This window comes from Mustelus asterias, chromosome 5 (genome assembly GCF_964213995.1).
Source record: "Mustelus asterias chromosome 5, sMusAst1.hap1.1, whole genome shotgun sequence".
In the NCBI taxonomy this organism is placed as follows: Eukaryota; Metazoa; Chordata; class Chondrichthyes; order Carcharhiniformes; family Triakidae; genus Mustelus; species Mustelus asterias.
The window spans coordinates 9,594,813-9,619,281 of record NC_135805.1 but is presented as its reverse complement, the minus strand read 5'-3'; the positions used below and the strand labels follow the sequence as shown (position 1 = coordinate 9,619,281).

Sequence of the window (24,469 nt, the reverse complement as noted above, 5' to 3'; positions counted from 1 at the left end):
CTCCCCAACCGCCGATCTCCAACCGCCGTTCTCCAACCGCCGCTCCCCAACCGCCGCTCCCCAACCGCCGCTCTCCAACCGCCGCTCCCCAACCGCCGCTCCACAACCGCCACTCCCCAACCGCCGCTCCCCAACCGCCGCTCCCCAACCGCCACTCCCCAACCGCCGCTCCCCAACCGCCGCTCTCCAACCGCCGCTCTCCAACCGCCGCTCCCCAACCGCCGCTCCCCAACCGCCGCTCCCCAACCGCCGCTCTCCAACCGCCGCTCTCCAACCGCCGCTCTCCAACCGCCGCTCCCCAACCGCCGCTCCACAACCGCCGTGCCCCGACCGCCACTCCCCAACCGCCGCTCTCCAACCGCCGCTCTCCAACCGCCGCTCCCCAACCGCCGCTCCCCAACCGCCGCTCTCCAACCGCCGCTCTCCAACTGCCGCTCCCCAACCGCCGCTCCCCAACCGCCGCTCTCCAACCGCCGTTCTCCAACCGCCGCTCCCCAACCGCCGCTCCCCAACCGCCGCTCTCCAACCGCCGCTCCCCAACCGCCGCTCCACAACCGCCGTGCCCCGACCGCCACTCCCCAACCGCCGCTCTCCAACCGCCGTTCTCCAACCGCCGCTCCCCAACCGCCGCTCCCCAACCGCCGCTCTCCAACCGCCGCTCTCCAACTGCCGCTCCCCAACCGCCGCTCCCCAACCGCCGCTCTCCAACCGCCACTCCCCAACCGCCGCTCCCCAACTGCCGCTCTCCAATCGCCGCACCGCAACCGCCACTCCCCAACCGCCGCTCCCCAACCGCCGCTCTCCAACCGCCGCTCCCCAACCGCCGCTCCCCAACTGCCGCTCTCCAACCGCCACTCCCCAACCACCGCTCCCCAACCGCCGCTCTCCAATCGCCGCTCCCCAACCGCCGCTCCGCAACCGCCACTCCCCAACCGCCGCTCCGCAACCGCCACTCCCCAACCGCCGCTCCGCAACCGCCACTCCCCAACCGCCGCTCCGTAACCGCCACTCCCCAACCGCCGCTCTACAACCGCCGCTCCCCAACCACCGTTCTCCAACCGCCGCTCCCCAACCGCCGCTCCCCAACTGCCGCTCTCCAACCGCCGCTCCCCAACCGACGCTCTCCAACTGCCGCTCCCCAACCGCCGCTCTCCAACCGCCGCACCCCAACCGCCGCTCTCCAACCGCCGCTCCCCAACCGCCGCTCCCCAACCGCCGCTCCCCAACCGCCGCTCCCCAACCGCCGCTCTCCAACCGCCGCTCCCCAACCGCCGCTCCCCAACCGCCACTCCAACCGCCGCTCCCCAACCGCCGCTCTCCAACCGCCGCTCTCCAACCGCCGCTCCCCAACCGCCGCTCCCCAACCGCCGCTCCCCAACCGCCGCTCCCCAACCGCCGCTCTCCAACCGCCGCTCCCCAACCGCCACTCCCCAACCGCCGCTCCCCAACTGCCGCTCTCCAACAGCCGCTCCGCAACCGCTGCTCCCCAACCGCTCCCCAACCGCCGCTCCCCAACCGCCGCTCCCCAACCGCCGCACCGCAACCGCCGCTCTCCAACCGCCGCTCCCCAACCGCCGCTCTACAACCGCCGCTCCCCAACTGCCGCTCTCCAACCGCCGCTCTCCAACCGCCGCTCCCCAACCGCCGCTCTCCAACCGCCGCTCTCCAACCGCCGTGCCCCGACCGCCGCTCCCCAATCGGCGCTCCCCAACCGCCGCTCCGGAACCGCCGCTCCCCAACCGCCGCTCCCCAACCGCCGCTCTCCAACTGCCGCTCTCCAATCGCCGCTCTCCAACGGCCGTGCCCCAACGGCCGCTCTCCAACCGCCGCTCCCCAACCGCCGCTCCCCAACCGCCGCTCCCCAACCGCCGCTCCCCAACCGCCGCTCTCCAACCGCCGCTCTCCAACCGCCGCTCCCCAACTGCCGCTCCCCAACCGCCGCTCTCCAACCGCCGCTCTCCAACCGCCGCTCCCCAACCTCCGCTCCCCAACCGCCGCTCCCCAACTGCCACTCTCCAATCGCCGCTCCCCAACCGCCGCTCTCCAACCGCCACTCCCCAACCGCCGCTCCCCAACTGCCGCTCTCCAACCGCCGTGCCCCGACCGCCGCTCCCCAATCGCCGCTCCCCAACCGCCGCTCCGGAACCGCCGCTCCCCAACCGCCGCTCCCCAACCGCCGCTCTCCAACTGCCGCTCTCCAATCGCCGCTCTCCAACGGCCGTGCCCCAACGGCCGCTCTCCAACCGCCGCTCCCCAACCGCCGCTCCCCAACCGCCGCTCCCCAACCGCCGCTCCCCAACCGCCGCTCTCCAACCGCCGCTCTCCAACCGCCGCTCCCCAACCGCCGCTCCCCAACCGCCGCTCTCCAACCGCCGCACTCCAACCGCCGCTCCCCAACCTCCGCTCCCCAACCGCCGCTCCCCAACCGCCACTCTCCAATCGCCGCTCCCCAACCGCCGCTCTCCAACCGCCACTCCCCAACCGCCGCTCCCCAACTGCCGCTCTCCAACCGCCGCTCCCCAACCGCCGCTCCCCAACCGCCGCTCCCCAACCGCCGCTCCCCAACTGCCGCTCTCCAACCGCCGCTCCCCAACCGCCACTCCCCAACCGCCGCTCTCCAACCGCCGCTCTCCAACCGCCGTGCCCCGACCGCCGCTCCCCAATCGGCGCTCCCCAACCGCCGCTCCGGAACCGCCGCTCCCCAACCGCCGCTCCCCAACCGCCGCTCTCCAACTGCCGCTCTCCAATCGCCGCTCTCCAACGGCCGTGCCCCAACGGCCGCTCTCCAACCGCCGCTCCCCAACCGCCGCTCCCCAACCGCCGCTCCCCAACCGCCGCTCCCCAACCGCCGCTCTCCAACCGCCGCTCTCCAACCGCCGCTCCCCAACTGCCGCTCCCCAACCGCCGCTCTCCAACCGCCGCTCTCCAACCGCCGCTCCCCAACCTCCGCTCCCCAACCGCCGCTCCCCAACTGCCACTCTCCAATCGCCGCTCCCCAACCGCCGCTCTCCAACCGCCACTCCCCAACCGCCGCTCCCCAACTGCCGCTCTCCAACCGCCGTGCCCCGACCGCCGCTCCCCAATCGCCGCTCCCCAACCGCCGCTCCGGAACCGCCGCTCCCCAACCGCCGCTCCCCAACCGCCGCTCTCCAACTGCCGCTCTCCAATCGCCGCTCTCCAACGGCCGTGCCCCAACGGCCGCTCTCCAACCGCCGCTCCCCAACCGCCGCTCCCCAACCGCCGCTCCCCAACCGCCGCTCCCCAACCGCCGCTCTCCAACCGCCGCTCTCCAACCGCCGCTCCCCAACCGCCGCTCCCCAACCGCCGCTCTCCAACCGCCGCACTCCAACCGCCGCTCCCCAACCTCCGCTCCCCAACCGCCGCTCCCCAACCGCCACTCTCCAATCGCCGCTCCCCAACCGCCGCTCTCCAACCGCCACTCCCCAACCGCCGCTCCCCAACTGCCGCTCTCCAACCGCCGCTCCCCAACCGCCGCTCCCCAACCGCCGCTCCCCAACCGCCGCTCCCCAACTGCCGCTCTCCAACCGCCGCTCCCCAACCGCCACTCCCCAACCGCCGCTCCCCAACCGCCGTTCCCCAACTGCCGCTCTCCAACCGCCGCTCCCCAACCGCCGCTCTCCAACCGCCAGTCTCCAACTGCCGCTCCGCAACCGCTGCTCCCCAACCGCTCCCCAACCGTCGCTCCCCAACCGCCGCTCCCCAACCGCCGCACCGTAACCGCCGCTCTCCAACCGCCGCTCTCCAACCGCCGCTCCCCAACCGCCGCTCTCCAACCGCCGCTCCCCAACCGCCGCTCTCCAACCGCCGCTCTCCAACCGCCGCTCCCCAACCGCCGCTCTCCAACCGCCGCTCTCCAACCGCCGTGCCCCGACCGCCGCTCCCCAATCGGCGCTCCCCAACCGCCGCTCCGGAACCGCCGCTCCCCAACCGCCGCTCCCCAACCGCCGCTCTCCAACTGCCGCTCCCCAATCGCCGCTCTCCAACCGCCGTGCCCCAACCGCCGCTCTCCAACCGCCGCTCCCCAACCGCCGCTCTCCAACCGCCGCTCCCCAACCGCCGCTCCCCAACCGCCGCTCCCCAAACGCCGCTCCCCAACCGCTGCTCCCCAACCGCCGCTCTCCAACCGCCGCTCCCCAACCGCCGCTCCCCAACCGCCGCTCCCCAACCGCCGGTCTCCAACCGCCGCTCCCCAACCGCCGCTCTCCAACCGCCGCTCTCCAACCGCCGCTCCCCAACCGCCGCTCTACAACCACTGCTTCACGATCTTGGATCATACTTCACTGCCACAGAACATGTGTTTGGACTAACGCACTCTCGGACTCGTGTTCTACAACTGCTCTGTGCTCTTGGAGTCGGGCTCCATTCCTGCGCATCACACTCTGCATCGAGACCACAAACTTAGATAACCAAATCAGAAACAACCTGGTGTTTGAACTTATATTACCGGTGAGGAACTCACCGGAGAGAAGCAGAGGACAACATGCAGATTGATCCTGGCTCTATTAATAAAATATTCATATAGATTGTCAAATGTGGGAGGGGTGCGAGGTTTTTCTTTCTTCATTGGTGCAATCAGGGATTGGGTAATCTCATCAAGTTCATCCCGAGCAAATAAATTTGATACCTATCAAAGGAAGGAAGCAGAGCAATATAAATTTAATATTTCATACATGTTAATGGCTTCAACTTTAATCTGTGCAGATGGCTTATTGCCATTGGCAATTATTTATTGTTCCTGTTAGTTGTTTGGACATAAAAAAACAGAAAACTCTGGAAATAATCAGCAGGTCTGTGGAGAGAGAAACTGAGGGCCCTATTTTACCGTTTCAATTCTAAGTGCTGGGCGGACTTGAAACTGGAGTGTTTCAGATCCGAGTTTTAGACCTGTTCTGAGTCGTCCCCATACGCACTCTGCCTGAAAAAATATCAGCAATTCTGAATCACACTGAAGAAACCTGTGGGTGGGGCTTAACGCGCCCGAAACCCTGCAGCTCCGATCGGCAGAAAAAAAAGATAAAATGCGACTCCCTGCCACATCGCTCCCGGGCTGGATACTGCCTCCCCCTGTCCCCCACAGATATTGCCCCACCCCCACAACATTACTGACCCTCTTATCCCCCCACCCCCTCCACCACCCAGATGGATTGCGTGCCCCCCACCCCCACAATCTCAGGCAGAATGGCAGCGGACCCTCCCTTCCCCCCCACTGATCACAGGCAGAGTGGCAGCGGACCCCCCCTCTCCCCCCCTCCCCCCACCACACCGATCTCAAGCAGAGAATCGTCAGAACCAATCGTGCAAATGCATTTAAGTGGCTGTCGCGCCCGTTTTGGGCGTGGTCCCAATCGTGGCCATTTTCGGCCTTGGTAAAGTGGGAACTGGCATGGAGGCAGGCGCGGATCGCGCTACTTGCCTCACGCCCAACATTCCAAGTTTTCACACCCGAAAATGGCCGCAACTTGATGGTAAAAGTGGGCCCAGAGTTTCTGTTGTAAAAAGGGGCAGGGTCAAATGGAGCAGGAATAGATTAGAGAGTGAAGGGATAAAATCATGGACTACAGGTAAAGGGAGTGGTAGTAATAATATTAAAGACACAAAGCATAAAAGCACCTTTATAAATAGCACCTTTGACAACACAATTGCCGGAATTTTGCCACCTCGCCCACCCGACGCTTGTAAGATCCTGCCTGAGGGTAACGGAGAATGCCGTCCTGCGAGCCTCACCCACCCCGATTCTGGGGTGGGCGTGCCGGTAAAATTCCGGCTAGTGTGTCCCAAAGCCAATAAAGTATTCTTTTGAAGTTTAGTAAATAGTGTAATGTAGGAAATGCAGCATTCAAATGTACACAGCAAGGACACCATGGATAACCTCTCTGGTCTTCTTCAAATTATGTCACGGGACATTTTACATCCATCTGAAAGGGTAGATAGGGTCTCAGTTTAATGTCTCATGTGAATGAAAGAAAGCAACTCCAACAGTGCAGCATTCTCTCAGTTGCACTGATGTGTCCACCATGGATTTTTGTGTTCAAGTCCTGGAGTGAAACTTTACCCGTGAAACCTGTAGTATGAAATGTTCATGTTAGATATGTAATACATTGTTTAGATTATCAGTGATGTAAGATAACATTAAAACAGAGTAGAGCCTTGTGCTGAGTTTGTACTGTAAAAGGTTAGTACAATGTTCAATATGAACTGACAAACATACAAATTTGGATTAGGCAGGAGTAGGCCACTTCGCCCCTTGAGACTTTACCTTGTGGATGAGATCATACAAATTGGTGATTGCAATTGCAGCATATACCTATGGAGATAAATTCTGAAAAATGGTTGGTGAATATTGAATTAGGAGACAGAGAAAGTGTAAAACAAAGAGACATGACTGTAACAAAGGTGATATACCTCTCCAGAAGAGAGTACGTTGTTGAGATACTCAAGAAAGGACTCTTCCTTTATTTCATTATCAGTGAATATGAAAGTGATTCCTTTTCCTTCAGCCCCAGCTGTCCTGTACAATATCTTCAAGTCATCCATCAGATTGCCAACATTGTACGCTCTGAAAGAAGCAATAAAGTGACAATTAATTACAAAAAAGATAACTTACAGACAAAGATGCCTCAAAGAGGGGAGATTGGATAGCAAGATGAAATAAATTAAGGAAGGAATCCCAGAGCATACAGCTAAGACACACTTCAAATACATCACTCTCCTGAAGTCCTATAATCTGAAGACCGGGAGGGAGATAGAAATGTGAACTAAGCTGCAAGGCCATAGCCTCAAGAGACTGTTCTGGACAAAAACCACAACCAAGGTGGTCACAAATCTTTGTCACCCTCTAGCCAAATAGAGAGGCAACTGTGTGGCTAAAAAATGCAAAAGCAACAGCTTCAAATCCCTTTCTGGTTGAAGCTTTCATCATGCGGTGAGTCTCAAACAAAGACATGAAACTTTGCATGGGGAAATTTAAACACTGAAATGCTTTTGCCATTACAGCAGCATTGTTTTTGCTCCAAATTATTTGTACTAATTCAGCCAAACACCAGTTTCCCATCACCAACACTACTGCGTAGCAAAGAGAAGAGCCGTGCCTGCAACTTACAGCGAGACAGTCGACACCTCGGTACCTACAACATCGGTCTGGGTGGAGTAACATGTTTAAAAACCCCCACTGACCTCCTCTTTTTGGGCAAGCTCCGCTCACTCAATAAGGCAGATTGTACTCCACGAAGCTCATGGGGAACTCGATGATTCTCCATGGTCTTTGTGGCCATCATAATATCCCTGTGTCTCTTCCAGCACCCCCGGCTATGAGAAGGTCTTTTCCATCACTTAGCGGTCGATTGGAGGTCTGTCGAAAGTGGGGCTGGGCCAGGCAGTGCAGACCAAACAGGGGACCTTCATTTCCAAAGGGAGCATTGCAGGGTTTCAGTTCCTCAGAGGGTCGTCTTTGGAATCTCCCATGTAAAACCATGTGACTCATTTTGGAAAAGGTTGGATCTTTTTGGGTCGAGGCCTTAACCTGCCTTGCTGACACTGGCAAAGTCTCCAAAAAAATTCAGAGTCATCACAAACTCTTCCAATACTGGTAAAGGAGCTGGGCTTGTGGGCAACAGGAAATGACTCCGTGTGTCAGCATTAGCTATCGCCCTTGATGGATGTTCTCCATAACTATTTGGAAAATGGCACACTCTGATGAGAACCCAAAGGGCAAGCAGGCATACTCATAGAATCCCTTATGCGTAATGATCATCATATATTTCCAGGAGGACTTGTCCAATTCAAGCTGAAGATAGGCATGTCTAATGTTCAACTTGGAGAATGACTTGTCGCTTGTTAACTTAGCATGCAAATCTTTGATTCAGGGAGTGGGATATCTAACGAGTTTGGAAACCAGATTTACTGTTAGTTTATGGTCTCTACAAAGATGAACTGATTTGTTGGGCTTAAGAACAGAGACTGCAGGCACAGCCCATTATGCAAATTGCACAAGCGTTATATCTAAACTTTGAAGGTGCCCTAGTTCAGTTTCCAGCAAGGAGTAGGGAGACTGGTCTGGCTCTGAAATACAAGGTGTCAACATAGATCTTGGCTTTGGCTCCTTTTATTTATCCCAGACCCTCTTGGAAAACTCCAGGGTGTCTACTAATAACTTGGTACAGTCCCCCCCACACCTCGCCTGAAGATCTCCAACGGGTTCAGCTGGATCTCCCTGTTGTGGGAAAAATCCACTAGTAGTCAGACTTCGAGATTCAGAAAATACGATTTATTCAACGGAGCTCCGTGGAGACAAGGCACATGGTCTGTAGCAAACCTTCTCTCAATAGTATGTCGGGAGCGGTTCATTTTTATACCCTTCACACAATGGGTAAACCGGTGATTCGAACATTATCACATTGTTTAAGTGAGTACAAGTATTTAACATTTTATGAATGGGTACATTTCCTCATGTTTACAAAAGTACAAACAGGTATAGACATTTAGCATTTTATGAATGGGTACATCTCCTTATGTCTGTATCTATCAATGGCTAGTTTTGTCTCGTTCAGGTGCTAATCGGTTCCCTCGCATTCATATTTCCCGCGTTCCTTTAACATTAATCTAAGCTCTTTGTTTTGGGGTTTCTTATCTTAAAAAGATGTTTTGACCCTTGGCTTTGGCTTCCTGAGGTGTTTGTTTGCTATGAGTCACTGTCTGTACTTTGGAAGTGGCTTGTCTGTTAGGTTTTTCTGAACAGCAGGAGCCTGTGACTGCTCTTTTGGCTTTCCCAGTTAACCCTTTATGTGCCAGGCAGCCATTTTAGAGTGTGCTTTCTTGTATTGCCATTTTAAAGTGTGCTCCCTTGTATTTTCCCCTTTACAGTACAAGAAAGCACACTCTAAAATGGCTGCCTGGCACATAAAGGGTTAACTGGGAAAGCCAAAAGAGCAGTCACAGGCTCCTGCTGTTCAGAAAAACCTAACAGACAAGCCACTTCCAAAGTACAGACAGTGACTCATAGCAAACAAACACCTCAGGAAGCCAAAGCCAAGGGTCAAAACATCTTTTTAAGATAAGGAAACCCCAAAACAAAGAGCTTAGATTAATGTTAAAGGAACGCGGGAAATATGAATGCGAGGGAACCGATTAGCACCTGAACGAGACAAAACTAGCCATTGATAGATACAGACATAAGGAGATGTACCCATTCATAAAATGCTAAATGTCTATACCTGTTTGTACTTTTGTAAACATGAGGAAATGTACCCATTCATAAAATGTTAAATACTTGTACTCACTTAAACAATGTGATAATGTTCGAATCACCGGTTTACCCATTGTGTAAAGGGTATAAAAATGAACCGCTCCCGACATACTATTGAGAGAAGGTTTGCTACAGACCATGTGCCTTGTCTCCACGGAGCTCCGTTTAATAAATCGTATTTTCTGAATCTCGAAGTCTGACTACTAGTGGATTTTTCCCACAACATCCCCATAAGGCTTGGTCCTTGCCCCCGTACAACAATGAGTAGGAGATGAGCTGATTACTGTCGATAGGTAACTGGGGCCATTGTGATGCCTTTTATTTGTAAAGGTTCCCCTGTGTCGATGGGTAGTCTGGCCTTCGTATCTTCCAACCACAGGAGTTGGATGCCAGATTGGAGACACTTATAAGTCTGTTCTCCATAACGGCAACTGCAGCTCCCGTGTCCACCTCCATCTTCAAGGGATGCCCATTTCCTAATAATTCTACCACTGTTGGGGCAATCTTTCTTGTGATGATACAATTCAGTTGTGCTGGCCTCGGCTTTTTACTAGGCAGCATGCATTTTGCCTGTTCCTAAAATTTCACCTTGGCTGTGTCCTTTGACAGTGCTTGTGGTACTCTATCATCCGGCAACTGCACCTTTCTGGACTCTGTTCTCTAATATATTTGGGGTCGTCACTGCCGTTCCTTGACTATCTGGTGGTGACATTAGGGTTCATATTCAAAAGGGGCCCTTTAAAACCTGATGTACACAAGCACTTGCCACTGAGGACTGATTATACAGGAAGTATTAGGCAGCAATGCCCCTCAACTAGGGGGGCATTGCTGCCTGATACTTCCTGCAGTTCTGAGCCCCTTTTTCTGCATTCTCAAGTGATAAAGCTATTTCAACAGCTTTTTAAAATCCAAGTTGGGTTCTGGCAACAGCTTCTTTTGGGTGATTAGGTCATTTACAAATCTGTCCCACAGTATTTCATTAAGAGTTGGTCCATCTTCACAATATTCAGGCAATTTCCACAACCTAGCCAAGAACTCAGTGACAGGTTCCCCAGAGGTTCTCCCAGCTAAATTGAAGTTATATCTCTGGAGAATTATAGGTGGCTTCGGCTTGTAGTGGTTTTTTGACCAGGTCTACTAGCTCATTAAAAGTTTTTGAGTCAGGGCATCCGGATAGGTTAGACTTAGGAGTCAGGTCCCCTATTTGATCCTGACATAGAATCCCTACAGTACAGAAGGAGGCCATTTGGCCCATTGAGTCTGTATGTAATGACCACCCAGGCCCTAATCCCATAACCCTCATTTACTCTGCTAATCCCCCTGACATGAGGGTCAATTTAGCGTGGCCAATCAACCTGACCTGAACATCTTTGGACTGTGAGAGGAAACTGGAGCACCCGGAGGGAAACCAAGTAGACACAGGGAGAAAATGCAGACTCAACAGACAATGACAGGAGATTTTCACAGTAACTTCATTGTAGTGTGAATGTAAGCCTACTTGTGCCTAATAATTAAACTTTAACTTTGACCCGGGGCTGGAATTGAACCCGGGTCTCTGGTGCTGTGAGGCTGCAGTGCGAACCACTGTGCTACCATGCCATCCTTGAAGGTTTGTTATGCAAATCTTCTTTTGTAAGTTAGGGAGGATTGTTTTAGTGAGAGCCTTGCAGCTAAATGTGACTTAGGACCATTACCCACCATATATTTTCCATAGCATTGATCTACTCGAAGAAAGTTAAAAGGTCCATTAACAATTATAAAATGACTGCAATGTTTTAAATACCTAGTTAAGGTGATCTGAAAGATTTTATATCCAGCAATATAGGATGCCAGTTTTGTAAAGCTTTGTTTTCCAGAACCACCGACTCCCACCAGCAAAGCATTTCCACAATCTGTGCGGATTATACGAGATATCTGAAAAATATATTTTTCTGCTGTCATATTTATAGAAACATAGAAAAACTACAGCACAAAACAGGCCCTTCGGCCCCACAAGTTGTGCCGAACATATCCCTACCTTTTAGGCCTACCTATAACCCTCCATGCTATTAAGTTCCATGTACTCATCCAGGAGTCTCTTAAAAGACCCTATTGAGTTTGTCACCACCACCACTGACAGCAGCCGATTCCACTCACCCACCACCCTCTGTGTGAAAAACTTCCCCCTAACATTTCTCCTGTACCTACACCCCCAGCACCTTAAACCTGTGTCCTCTCGTAGCAGCCATTCCACCCTGGGAAAAAGCCTCTGAGAGTCCACCCGATCTATGCCTCTCAACATCTTATACACCTCTATTAGGTCTCCTCTCATCCTATGTCTCTCCAACGAGAAAAGACCGAGCTCCCTCAGCCTATCCTCATAAGGCATGCCACTCAATCCAGGCAACATCCTTGTAAATCTCCTCTGCACCCTTTCAATCATTTCCACATCCTTCCTGTAATGAGACGACCAGAACTGAGCACAATACTCCAAGTGGGGTCTGACGAGGGTCTTATATAGCTGCATCATTATCCCCGGACTCCTAAACTCAATCCCTCGATTGATAAAGGCCAGCACACCATACGCCTTCTTAACCACCTCCTCCACCTGTGGGGCCGATTTTAGAGTCCTATGGACCCGGACCCCAAGGTCCTTCTGATCCTCTACAGTACTAAGAGTCTTTCCCTTAATATTGTACTCCTTCATCCCATTTGACCTGCCAAAATGGACCACTACGCATTTATCTGGGTTGAAGTCCATCTGTCACTTCTCCGTCCAGTCTTGCATCCTATCTATGTCCCTCTGTAACTTCTGACATCCCTCCAGACTATCCACAACCCCACCAACCTTCGTGTCGTCGGCAAACTTACCAACCCATCCCTCCACTTCCTCATCCAGGTCATTTATGAAAATGACAAACAGCAAGGGTCCCAGAACAGATCCCTGGGGCACACCACTGGTGACCGACCTCCATTCAGAAAAAGACCCATCTACAGCCACTCTCTGCCTTCTGCAGGCAACAGTAAGAAGTCTCACAACACCAGGTTAAAGTCCAACAGGTTTATTTGGTAGCAAATACCATAAGCTTTCGGAGCACTGCTCCTTCGTCAGATGGAGTGGAAATGTGCAGGCAAGCCAGTTCCGGATCCACAAGGCAACGGCCCCTTGGATTCCATGCCCTCTCACTTTCTCGAGAAGTCTTGCATGGGGGACCTTATCGAACGCCTTGCTGAAGTCCATGTAAACCACATCTACCGCTTTTCCTTCGTCAACGTGTTTAGTCACATTTTCAAAGAACTCCACCAGGCTCGTAAGGCACGATTTGCCTTTGACAAAGCCGTGCTGAGTACTCTTGAGCATACGAAACTTCACTAAATGTTCATAAATCCTGTCCCTCAGGATCTTCTCCATCAACTTACCAACCACTGAGATTAGACTCACCGGTCGGTAATTTCCTGGGCTATCCCTATTCCCTTTCTTGAATATAGGAACCACATCCGCAATCCTCCAATCCTCCGGAACCTCTCCTGTCTCCATCGATGACACAAAGAGCATCGCCAGAGGCTCTGCAATCTCTTCCCTCGCCTCCCACAGTAACCTGGCGTACATCCCATCTGGTCGCGGCGACTTATCTATCTTGATGCTATTCAAAACTCCAACACATCCTCTTTCTTAATGTCGATAAACTCAATCTTCTCAGTCCGCCGCAATCCTGTAGTACAACCACCCAGGTCTTTTACCACCGTGAATACCGAGGTAAAGTATTCATTAAGCACCTCTGCTATTTCTTCCGGTTCCGTACAGACTTTCTCACCTTCACATTTTATAGGTCCTATTCCTTCACATCTCATCCTTTTATTCTTCACATATTTATAGAACGCCTTAGGGTTCTCCTTAATCTTACCTGCCAAGGCCTTCTTGTGACCCCTTCTGGCTCTCCTAATTTCCTTCTGAAGTCCCTTCCTACAAGCCGTATACTCATCTAGATCCCCATCATCGCCTAGCTCTCTGAACCTATTGTACGCTTTCCTTTTCCTTTTGACTTGGTTCAGCACAGCTTTCGTGCACCACGGTTCCCGTAACCTACCAAAACCTCCCTGTCTCATCGGAACGTTGTCATGTAGAACTCCAGACAAACATTCCTTGAAAATCTGCCACCTTACTTCGGTACTTTCCCTCGAGAATACCTCCTTCCAATTTACGCCTCTAATCTCCTGCCTGATGGCTTCATATTTCCCCTTACTCCAAATAAACACTTTCCTAGCTTGCCTGATCCTATCTCTTTCCAGTGTTAGCGTAAAGGAGATAGAGTTATGATCACTATCCCCAAGATGCTCCCCCACTGAGAGATCCAACACCTGTCCAGGCTCATTAGCCAGTACCAGATCGAGTACAGCCTCTCCTCTTGTAGATTTATCCACATGCTGTGTCAGGAAACCCTCCTGAACACACCTCACAAACTCCTCCCCATCCAAACCCCTTACCCTAGGGATATTCCAATCGATGTTTGGGAAATTAAAGTCTCCCATCACGACAACCCTGTTATTACTACATCTCTCCCGGATCTGTTTCCCTATCTGCTACTCAACAGCCTTGTTACTATTGGGCGGCCTATAGAAAACACCCAGCAAAGTTATCGACCCCTTCCCGCACCGAACCTCCACCCACAGAGACTCCGTAGACAACCCCTCCACGGCGTCCACCTTCTCTACAGCTGTGACACTATCCCTGATCAGCAGTGCCACTCCCCTGCCTCTTCTGCCTCCCTCTGTCCTTTCTGAAACATCTGAAACCCTGAGACATCTGAAGAACCTACCTCGTACATCCCTCCTATATATCCCACCATGAACCTTATAGTTATGCCCCCTAGTAACAGCTTCATCCACCCGAGGAAATAGTCTCTGAACGTCCACTCTATCTATTCCCCCTCATCATGTTATAAACCTCTATTAAGTCGCGTCTCATCCTCCTCCGCTCGAAAGAGAAAAGCCCCAGCTCGCTCAACCTTTCCTCATAAGACCTACCCTCCAAACCAGGCAGCATCCTGATAAATCTCCTTTGCACGCTTTCCAATGCTTCCACGTCCTTCTTATAGTGAGGTGACCAGAACTGCACACAATATTCCAAATGTGGTATCACCAAGGTCCTGTACAGTTGCAGCATAACCCCACGGCTCTTAAACTCAAACCCCCTGTTAATAAACGCTAACACACTATAGGCCTTCTTCACAGCTCTATCCACTTGAGTGGCAACCTTCAGAGATCTGTGGATATGAACCCCAAGATCTCTCTGTTTCTCCACATTCCTCAGAACCCTGCCATTGACCCTGTAATCCGCATTCAAATTTGTCCTTCCAAAATGAATCACCTCGCACTTATCAGGGTTAAACTCCATCTGCCATTTTTTGGCCCAGCTTTGCATCCTATCAATGTCTCTTTGCAGCCTACAACAGCCCTCCACCTCATCCACTACTCCACCAATCTTGGTGTCATCAGCAAATTTACTGACCCACCCTTCAGCCCCCTCCTCCAAGTCATTGATAAAAATCACAAATAGCAGAGGACCAAGCACTGATCCCTGTGATACACCGCTGGTAACTGGTCTCCAGTCTGAACATTTTCCATCCACCACCACCCTCTGTCTTCTATGAGATAGCCAGTTACTTATCCAATCGGCCAAATTTCCCTCTATCCCACACCTCCTTACTTTCTTCCTGAGCCGACCATGGGGAACTTTATCAAATGCCTTACTAAAATCCATGTATACAACATCAACTGCTCTATCTTCATCGACACACTTAGTTAACTCCTCAAAGAATTCAATCAAATTGGTGAGGAAAGACTTACCCTTCACGAATCCGTGTTGACTATCCCAGATTAAGCTGCATCTTTCCAAATGGTCATAAATCCTATCCCTCAGGACCTTTTCCATTAACTTACCAACCACCGAAGTAAGATTAACTGGCCTATAATTGCCAGGGTCATTCCTATTTCCTTTCTTGAACAGAGGAACCACATTCGCCACTCTCCACTCCTCTGGCACTATCCCCGTGGACAGTGAGGACCCAAAGATCAAAGCCAAAGGCTCTGCAATCTCATCCCTTGCCTCCCAAAGAATTCTAGGATATATCCCATCTGGTCCAGAGGACTTATCAACCCTCAGGTTTTTCAAAATTGCTAATACATCTTCCCTCAGAACATCTACCTCCTCCAGCCTATCAGCTTGTATCTCACACTCATCCTCAAAACATGGCCCCTCTCCTTGGTGAACACTGAAGAAAAGTATTCATTCATCGCCTCTCCTATCTCTTCTGACTCCATGCACAAGTTCCCACTACTGTTCTTGACCAACCCTAACCTGGTCATTCTTTTATTTCTCACATAAGAGTAAAAAGCCTTGGGGTTTTCCTTGATCCGACCCGCCAAGGACTTCTCATGCCCCCTCCTAGCTCTCCTAAGCCCTTTTTTTAGCTCATTCCTTGCTACCTTGTACCCCTCAAGCGACCCAACTGAACCTTGTTTTCTCATCCTTACATACGCTTCCTTTTTCCTCTTGACAAGACATTCAACCTCTTTTGTGAACCATGGTTCCCTCACTCGGCCATTTCCTCCCTGCCTGACAGGGACATACCTATCAAGAACACGCAGTATTTGTTCCTTGAACAAGCTCCACTTTTCATTTGTGCCTTTCCCTGACAGATTCTGTTCCCATCTTATACTCCCTAATTCCTGCCTAATCACATCATAATTATCCCTCCCCCAATTATAAACCTTGCCCTGCCATATGGCCCTATCCCTCTCCATTGCAATAATGAAAGACACCGAATTGTGGTCACTATCTCCAAAGTGCTCTCCCACAACCAAATCTAACACTTGGCCCAGTTCATTACCCAGTACCAAATCCAATGTGGCCCACCTCTTGTCGGCCTATCCACATATTGTGTCAGGAAACCCTCCTGCACACACTGTACAAAACTGCCCCATCTGAACTATTCGACCTATAAAGGTTCCAATCAATATTTGGAAAGTTAAAGTCACCCATGACAACTACCCTGTGACCTCCACACCTATCCATAATCTGCTTTGCAATTTCTTCCTCCACATCTCTATTACTATTTGGGGGCCTATAGAAAACTCCTAACAATGTGACCGCTCCTTTCCTATTTCTAACTTCAGCCCACATTACCTCAGTAGGCAGATCCCCCTCGAACTGCCTTTCTGCAGCCGTTAAACTATCCTTGATTAACAATGCTACTCCTCCACCTCTTTTACCAGCTTCCCTACTCTTACTGAAACATCTATACCCCGGAACTTCCAACAACCATTCCTGTCCCTGTTCTAACCATGTCTCCGTAATGGCCACAATATCGTAGTCCCAAGTACCTTACACCTACCTTATTCCGTATGCTCCTTGCATTGAAGTAGACACACTTCAACCCGCCTTCCTGTCTACCGGTACACTCCTGCGACCTTGATACCCTCCTCAGTACCTCACTACACTCAACACTGGCTTCTGGACGACAGCTCGTTTTCCCATCCCCCTGACAAATTAGTTTAAACCCCCCGAAGAGCCGCAGCAAATTTCCCTCCCAGGATATTGGTGCCCCTCTGGTTCAGGTGCAAACCGTCCTGTTTGTACAGGTCCCACCTTCCCCAGAATGTGCTCCAATTATCCATGTAACTGAAACCCTCCCTCCTACACCATCCCTGCAGCCACGTGTTTATCTGCACTCTCTCCCTGTTCCTCAACTCGCTAGCACGTGGCACCGGCAACAAACCAGAGATGACAACATGGTTTGTCCTGGCTCTCAGCTTCCACCCTGGCTCCCTAAATTCCTGTTTTAAATTCCCGTCCCTTCTCTTACCTATGTTGTTGGTACCGATGTGCACCACGACTTGTGACTGTTCCCCCTCCCCCTTAAGGATCCTAAAAACACGGTCCGAGACCTCACGGACCCTGGCACCAACATACCATCCGTGAGTCTCTTTCGCTGCCACAGAACCTCCTATCTGTCCCTCTAACTATCGAGTCCCCAATAACTATTGCTCTCCTGCTCCCCCCCCTTCCCTTCTGAGCCACAGGGACGGACTCAGTGCTGGGGATCCGGTCACCGTGGCTTACCGCTGGTAGGTCGTCCCCCTCAACAAGCGGTATACTTGTTGCCGAGGGGAACGACCACAGGGGATCCCTGTACTGACTGCTTCATCCCAGCCCCTCTCACCGTCACCCATCTATCTTCATTCTTCGGAGTAACTATATCCCTGAAGCTTCTATCTATGGCCACCTCTGCCTCCCGAATGATCCGAAGTTCATCCAGCTCCAGCTCCAGTTCCCTAACGCGGTTTTTGAGGAGCTGGAGATGGGTGCACTTCCCATAGGTGAAATCAGCAGGGACACTGACGGCGTCCCTCACCTCAAACATTCTGCAGGAGGAACATTGCACTGTCTTCCCTGCCATCCCCTCTAGATAACTTGTGGAGAAAACAAGAAAAAGAAAGAAAGAGCTTACCTGTTATTCACTCACCCCCTTTAGGTTAGAGAAAAGAAAAGTTTACCTGCTCTCACTCCAAGTCTTTTTTTTAGGTTAGAGGAGGGGAGAGGGTGGGAGACATTTAACGTGTAGTGTCTTGGGTTTCCTCCCCGTTCAAATTTATTGGGCAAAAACCTTCCCAGGCCTCTCCGCGGCCTACTTCCAGTTTCCTGTTTCCTGCTGCACTGGAAAAAAAAACTCCGAGAAAAAGTAAGGTAAAAAATCAAACTCTCTTACCCTCAGCTCTCCTCACACGAATCGCTCCCTCTCTGCTTGCTCCCGGTCGAACAATGAGCTAATTTTACAAAAATGACTGATGCTTTAGTAAAAGTGGACTGACTGAAGAACTCTATGATTGGACCAAATATTGAAGACCATTCTAGCCATATATGCCCCAATGGTTCAGAGAGGCCACATAATGAAACTAGAAAGTGTTCACATTTAATTTAGATTGAGTAAGAGGTCTCACAATACCAGGTTTCAATTTAGATTGAAGCAGAAACCCTTGAAGTAAATTGTGTTTTTGTTACAGGCAGAAAGCCCGATTGCTCCTCTCTCCACCCATCTGTGAATAGAAATGTGCTTTAATTCTCCACAACCCTCCAATGATATATGTATATAATGTATGTTGGGTTTGGGGTGTGTACTACCCCTGTACTACTGACCCTGGGGGATGAGCTCCTTAGTAAGAAGTCTCACAACACAAAGTCCAACAGGTTTATTTGGTAGCAAAAGCCACTAGCTTTCGGAGCGCTGCTCTTTCGTCAGGTAAGTGGGAGTTCTGTTCACAAACAGGGCATAAAAAGACACAAACTCAATTTACAAAATAATGGTTGGAATGCGAGTCTTTACAGGTAATCAAGTCTTAAAAAGGTACAGACAATGGGAGTGGAGAGAGGGTTAAGCACAGGTTAAAGAGAGGTTAAAGAGGATGAGCTCCTCCCAGTGTGGAACCCGGTGAAGCAGTGCATGCCTGTAATAAAGAGTTCCCAGTGTTTAGGTTACGAGGCCTATTTTGTGGTTCTTTTTGCTGAACTCTTTGCTAAAGGCATTCACAACAACTGGCGACAAGGCTGCTTGACGGCTTATGCGTTCTGCTGGCGATTCCATTCCGGTGAAGGGTGAGGGGATCGAGCATCGCTCCAGACTTCACCAGACAGTGCTGGAAAGGACCCGAATTGTGGCAACCCCGTGAAGAACGGGTAGGAGAGATCTGACCACCGTTGCTTCGTATAAATAGTCCGTTCAGGGGAGAAGGTAGTACTTGCCTGGGATGGGCCAAAAACTGCGCTTCCTGGGAACTGGCCGAAAATGTCGTGGGAAGTGGTTGCCAAGGGGACTTGGGCTGCAGTCGATGGCTGAGAAGGAGTGCTAAACATGGTTGTCGAGGGGACAGCTGTCGCAGTAGGTGAGAGGACTCGGGCTGCGGGCGACTAACAACAATGGCAGAAGAAGGAGCTCTCAGTAAGAGGGAGTGGAGGTGCCAGTGTGGGAGAGAAGGTTTCAGGTCTAGAGACTCTTTTCTCTCCAGGAGAAAAGCGCACACAACCGGTGAGAGAGGACACAGATTGGTGGCGCTGTGCCCGGGCTGGGGTACCTGATGGTTTGTGAGCAGCATGCCCTGGGGCTGGCACGGGGAGAATCAATGCCTACAATGGTGACCAACAGCCAGATTGGCGACCGGCATGCAAGTGAGCATCAGCTTAACTCTCTTCCTAAGTCTTCTTTGAAGTAAGTGCTATGCTGCGAGGGTTGCTTTCCCTCACTTACCCTAATGTGTGTTCTTTGTTACAATCCTGGACCCAGAGGAACTGAGCCCTTCAGGTGTTGGTGCCTCCCCCCCCTGCTGCTCATGAAGAAACTCCCCAGGACACCTTGAACGATACCTCGGAGGGAGGCCCTGAAGATTCCTCTGAGGACAGCACCAATGAATCAGCACAGACACCAACCACACAACCCACCAACACAGAGACTATCACCACGGTGGTTACTTTTAATGTTGAGGCTTCTGGGTCACTTACTAGCGAGCACCTCACAGCCACTGATGGACATCGGGTGGAGGCGGGCACATCCGAAAGCTCGAACACACGGAATTCTGCTGGAGGTGAGGAATCAGCTGGCCCCAAGCCAGACTCCGGGCCTCAGAGTTCGTTCATCCTGAAGCTGGTGGAGATGCATCAGGAAACTTGGGGAGTTGTGGATGGTCTTTCAGCAATCATACTGTCCATCTATAGATCTAATAATAGCCCATATAATATAATAGCCCATCTATAGATCTAATAGAGGTGTACAAGATTATGAAGGGTATAGATAGGGTGAACGGTGGGAAGCTTTTTCCCAGATCAGAAGTGACGTTCACGAGGGGTCACGGGCTCAAGGTGAGAGGGGCGAAGTATAACTCAGATATTAGAGGGATGTTTTTTACACAGAGGGTGGTGGGGGCCTGGAATGCGCTGCCAAGTAGGGTGGTGGAGGCAGGCACGCTGACATCGTTTAAGACTTACCTGGATAGTCACATGAGCAGCCTGGGAATGGAGGGATACAAATGATTGGTCTAGTTGGACCAAGGAGTGGCACAGGCTTGGAGGGCCGAAGGGCCTGTTTCCTGTGCTGTACTGTTCTTTGTTCTTTGTTCTTTGACTGCAAGACTGTTCAGAGGAGTCAAACAGAGTGCTGTTGCAGGCAGTGGTACCAACACAGCGTGTGAACTAGGCCAACACTGCAAGGGCGATGTCCACAGTGGAAAGTCTGGGTCAGGGATTAGGCCTGATGGGTGACAGGTTCCAGGCCATCCTGGCCACAGAACAGGCCATGGCAGAAACAGCAGGCCATGGCCGAGGGTTTCGCCGGCATCCAAAGAGGCACATCGGCGTATGGCCATGGGTGATGGGGGCATGTTGGAGACACTGGTGGCCGTGGCTTGGACTCTCGTTGGCATTCTCGATTTACAGCAGGCCATGGCTGTGGGCCTCAACTTAGCCCAGTCTCAGAAGGTTAATGCTGATGGGCTGCAGAGCATGCCTCGCTCATAGAATGCTGTAGCGGAGGGGCTCCAGAGTTTGGCCCAGTCCTGGGGTGGCCTGGGCTGAGGGATCACTGACCATGGGCAGACACATCTGGGCCTCCAGGACTGGCAGAGCCAAATGATGCCAGAGTTTCTGGAGCTCAGTCCAGCTACCGTGGTGTTCCATGGAGTGTCCCCAGGGTCTCTGGGCCCCCTGAGGGAGGAAGAAGCGCTAGAGCCCATGCTGGGGCTATCAACCCAGGAGACTCCGGATGTCCTGAGGCCTTCCTTGATTTGATTTGATTTATTACTGTCACATGTATTAGAGTACAGTGAAAAGTATTGTGTCTTGTGCGACAAAACAAACCGTTCATCGAGAAGGAAAAGAGAGAGTGCAGAACGCAATGTTACAGTCATAGCTAGGGTGTAGAGAAAGATCAACTTAATGCGAGGTAGGTTCATTCAAAACTCTGATGGCAGCAGGGAAGAAGCTGTTCTTGAGTCAGTTGGTACGTGACCTCAGACTTTTATATCTTTTATTAGTGGCGGCACGGTAGCACAGTGGTTAAGGGGCGGCACGGTAGCACAGTGGTTAGCACTGCTGCTTCACAGCTCCAGGGTCCCAGGTTCGATTCCCGGCTCGGGTCACTGTCTGTATGGAGTTTGCACATTCTCCTCATGTCTGCGTGGGTTTCCTCCGGGTGCTCCGGTTTCCTCCCACAGTCCAAAGATGTGCGGGTTAGGTTGATTGGCCAGGTTAAAAAAAATTGCCCCTTAGAGTCCTGGGATGCGTAGGTTAGAGGGATTAGCAGGTAAAATATGTGGGGGTAGGGCCCGGGTGGGATTGTGGTCGGTGCAGACTCGATGGGCCGAATGGCCTCCTTCTGCACTGTAGGGTTTCTATGATTTCTTTTTCACCGACAGAAGAAGATGGAAGGGTATGTCTGGGTGCGTGGGGTCCTTAATAATGTTGGTTGCTTTCAGAGGCAGCAGGAAATGTAGACAGAGTCATTGGATGGGAAGCTGGTTTGCGTGATGAATTGGGCGACATTCACGACCTCTTGTAGTTTCTTGCGGTCTTGGGCAGAGCAGGAGCCATACCAAGCTGTGATACAACCAGAAAGAATGCTTTCTATAGTGCATCTGTAAAAGTTGGTGAGAGGAGAAGCTGACATGCCAAATTTCCTTAGTCTTCTAAGAAAGTAAAGGCGTTGGTGGGCTTTCTTAACTATAGTTTCAGGTGGGGGGACCAGGACATGTTGTTGGTGATCTGGACACCTAAAAACTTGAAGCTCTTGGCCATTTCTACTTTGTCCCCATTCATGTAGACAGGGGCATGTTCTCCACAACGCTTCCTGAAGTTGATGACAATCTCCTTCGTTTCGCTGACATTGAGGGAGAGATTATTGTCATCGCACCAGTTCACCAGATTCTCTATCTCTTTCCTGTATCCATCTCATCATTGTTTGAGATTCAACCCACTATGGTGGTAGCATCAGCAAACTTGAGGGGAATTTGGGCACACAGTCATAGGTGTGTATAGGAGTATAGGAGGGCATTAAGAACACAGCCTTGTGGGGCACCGGTGTTGAGGATGATCGTGGAGGAGATGTTGTTGCCTATCCGCACTGATTGTGGTCTGAGTTAGGAAGTTCAAGATTCAGTCGCAGGGGGAGGAGCCGAGGGCCAGGCCACAGAGTTTGGAGATGAGTTTCGTAGGAATAATAGTGTTGAAGACTGAGCTGTCGTCAATAAATCGGAGTCTGTGTTGTTGTCTAGGTGTTCCAGGGTTGAGTGCTGGGCCAGGGAGATGGCGTCTGCTGTGGATCTGTTGCGGATTCCCACCTTCCTCACACCAGGGCATCTCAGGGGCAGTTGGATGAACAGGGTGGCACAAGAACATCTGTGTCATCTGTAAGTCAGCCGGGCCTTCCAGGTCTCACCTACACAGGAGGTGGCATCCAAGGGCATCACAGGCAACGGGGCATGGATTACAGCTGAACACCCCACCATCGATATGAATCCTGGGGGAGCACCAAGAAGAAGCAGTAGGCCACACAAGATGATGAAGTTCACTAAGATTATGAGGCTCACTAAGAGGGCACGGGTGAAGGTCAGCAGTAGTCAGGGTTAAATTTTGTTAAATGTTAAAAGCACAATAAACTGTTATTTGCCCCTCGCAGCAGTGACTAAGCTGTCTCTGATTCTCCCCACCACAGAGCTGAGTGTTCCCTAATCCCATGTATTGAGGCACAGATTGCTGTGCTGCGTGATATTCGGCCAAATGTTAGACTGCCTGCCCTACTTTCCCCACCAAGCACCAGACCCTTAGTCAAACAGGACCCCCTGTCATGCCACCCCAGTCAGACTTGAGTGGCACCAGGGACAGGATCGCAGTGTGCCTGACAGCGATTCATCATCATCATCCAGCCTTCACCAAAGACTCACTACCAGTCCAGCCCAGGCTCTTTAACTGGTTGTGATGTTTCTCAGGGACGTGATGGTGAGATGAGAGGGGGTGGGCCATATCAATTGGGGGCGGCAGCTGCAGTAGCTCCTGAGGTGCGGTGAAATTGCGTTCAGAGCAGCACCAGTTATGTGAAATGGGCTGCTACCAAGGCCTCCCTCACTGCCCTGCCCTGCCGAGCACCTGCCGTCGCCGCATGCCCTCCATCCTTTGGCTCCTCATGTGGCAGGATGTCCACTTTGCCCCGTTGCTGCTCCTCCTCCTCCTCCACCAGCTGGTCTCCTCGCTGCTGCGTGATGTTGTGCAGGACACAGCACACAATTAGGATGCATGAGGCATGCACAGGTTTATACTGTAGGGCATCCCCAGAGTGGTCCAGGCAGCGGAACCACATCTTGAGCAGTCCAATGCCTTGCTCTATTACGCACCGGGTGGCAGCGTGGGCCTCATTATAACGGGTCTCTGTCTCAGACCTCCACACAGGGATCATCAGCCATGACCTCAGAGAGTAATCCTTATCCCCCACGAGTCATCCTGTCAGCCTAGGCTGGCCTTCAAAGTGCCCAGCAATGTTCAACTGCCTCAGGATATAGCTGTCATAGACACTCCCTGGGTGGTGTGCATAGACCTGCATGATGTTCATGCAATGGTCACGTACAATCTGTACGTTCAGGGAGCGGAAACCCTTGCAGTTGATGAATGGTTGCCCCTTGCCTTGCGGGGACTGCAGGGTGATGTGTGTCCCATCCACTGCCCCCAGGACATGGGACACCCCTGCAATGGCCATGAAGCCTGCAGCCCAGGTCTCCTGCTGAGCCTGCCCAACATCAAAATTGATGTGTTGGCCTTCCCGGACGTACAAGGCATCTGTGACCTGGTGAACACATCTGTGGATGGAGGCCTGGGAGATTCCACAGAGGCCGCCACTGGGTGCTTGAAATGACCCTGTTGAGTAGAAGTTAAGGGCTGCCATCACTTTAACTTCTATTGGGTGCGGGTGGCCACCCTCCCCTCAGGTGCCAGGTGTGTGAGCACCTCACACAGGTGCTGCACCGTGTCCTGGGATAGGTGGAGCTGGTGATGGCACATAACCTCCGACAGCCCTTCGAATGAATGCCTGCTCTGGTACTGTCTTTGCCTCCGCAGCCTCCTTTTTCTGGTCAACCCTTCCGGAGACTGCTCTCCTACCTTCTGGCCTTCAGCGGCAGCCTCCTCCTCTCCTTCCT

At 52.2% G+C, this 24,469-nt stretch overlaps 1 protein-coding gene across 1 annotated transcript in view; it reads right to left on the bottom strand.

The window, feature by feature from the left end:
* Positions 1 to 24,469, bottom strand: part of LOC144493945 (dynein axonemal heavy chain 8-like) — a 1,745,965-nt gene that overhangs the window by 394,054 nt on the left and 1,327,442 nt on the right. Inside the window, exons 65-67 of the mRNA XM_078213522.1 lie at positions 11,046 to 11,176; positions 6,424 to 6,577; positions 4,481 to 4,645 (exon numbers count right to left, since the gene is read on the bottom strand). Of these exons, the coding sequence (XP_078069648.1) occupies positions 4,481 to 4,645; positions 6,424 to 6,577; positions 11,046 to 11,176 (450 nt within the window). The remainder of the gene's footprint in view (positions 1 to 4,480; positions 4,646 to 6,423; positions 6,578 to 11,045; positions 11,177 to 24,469) is intronic.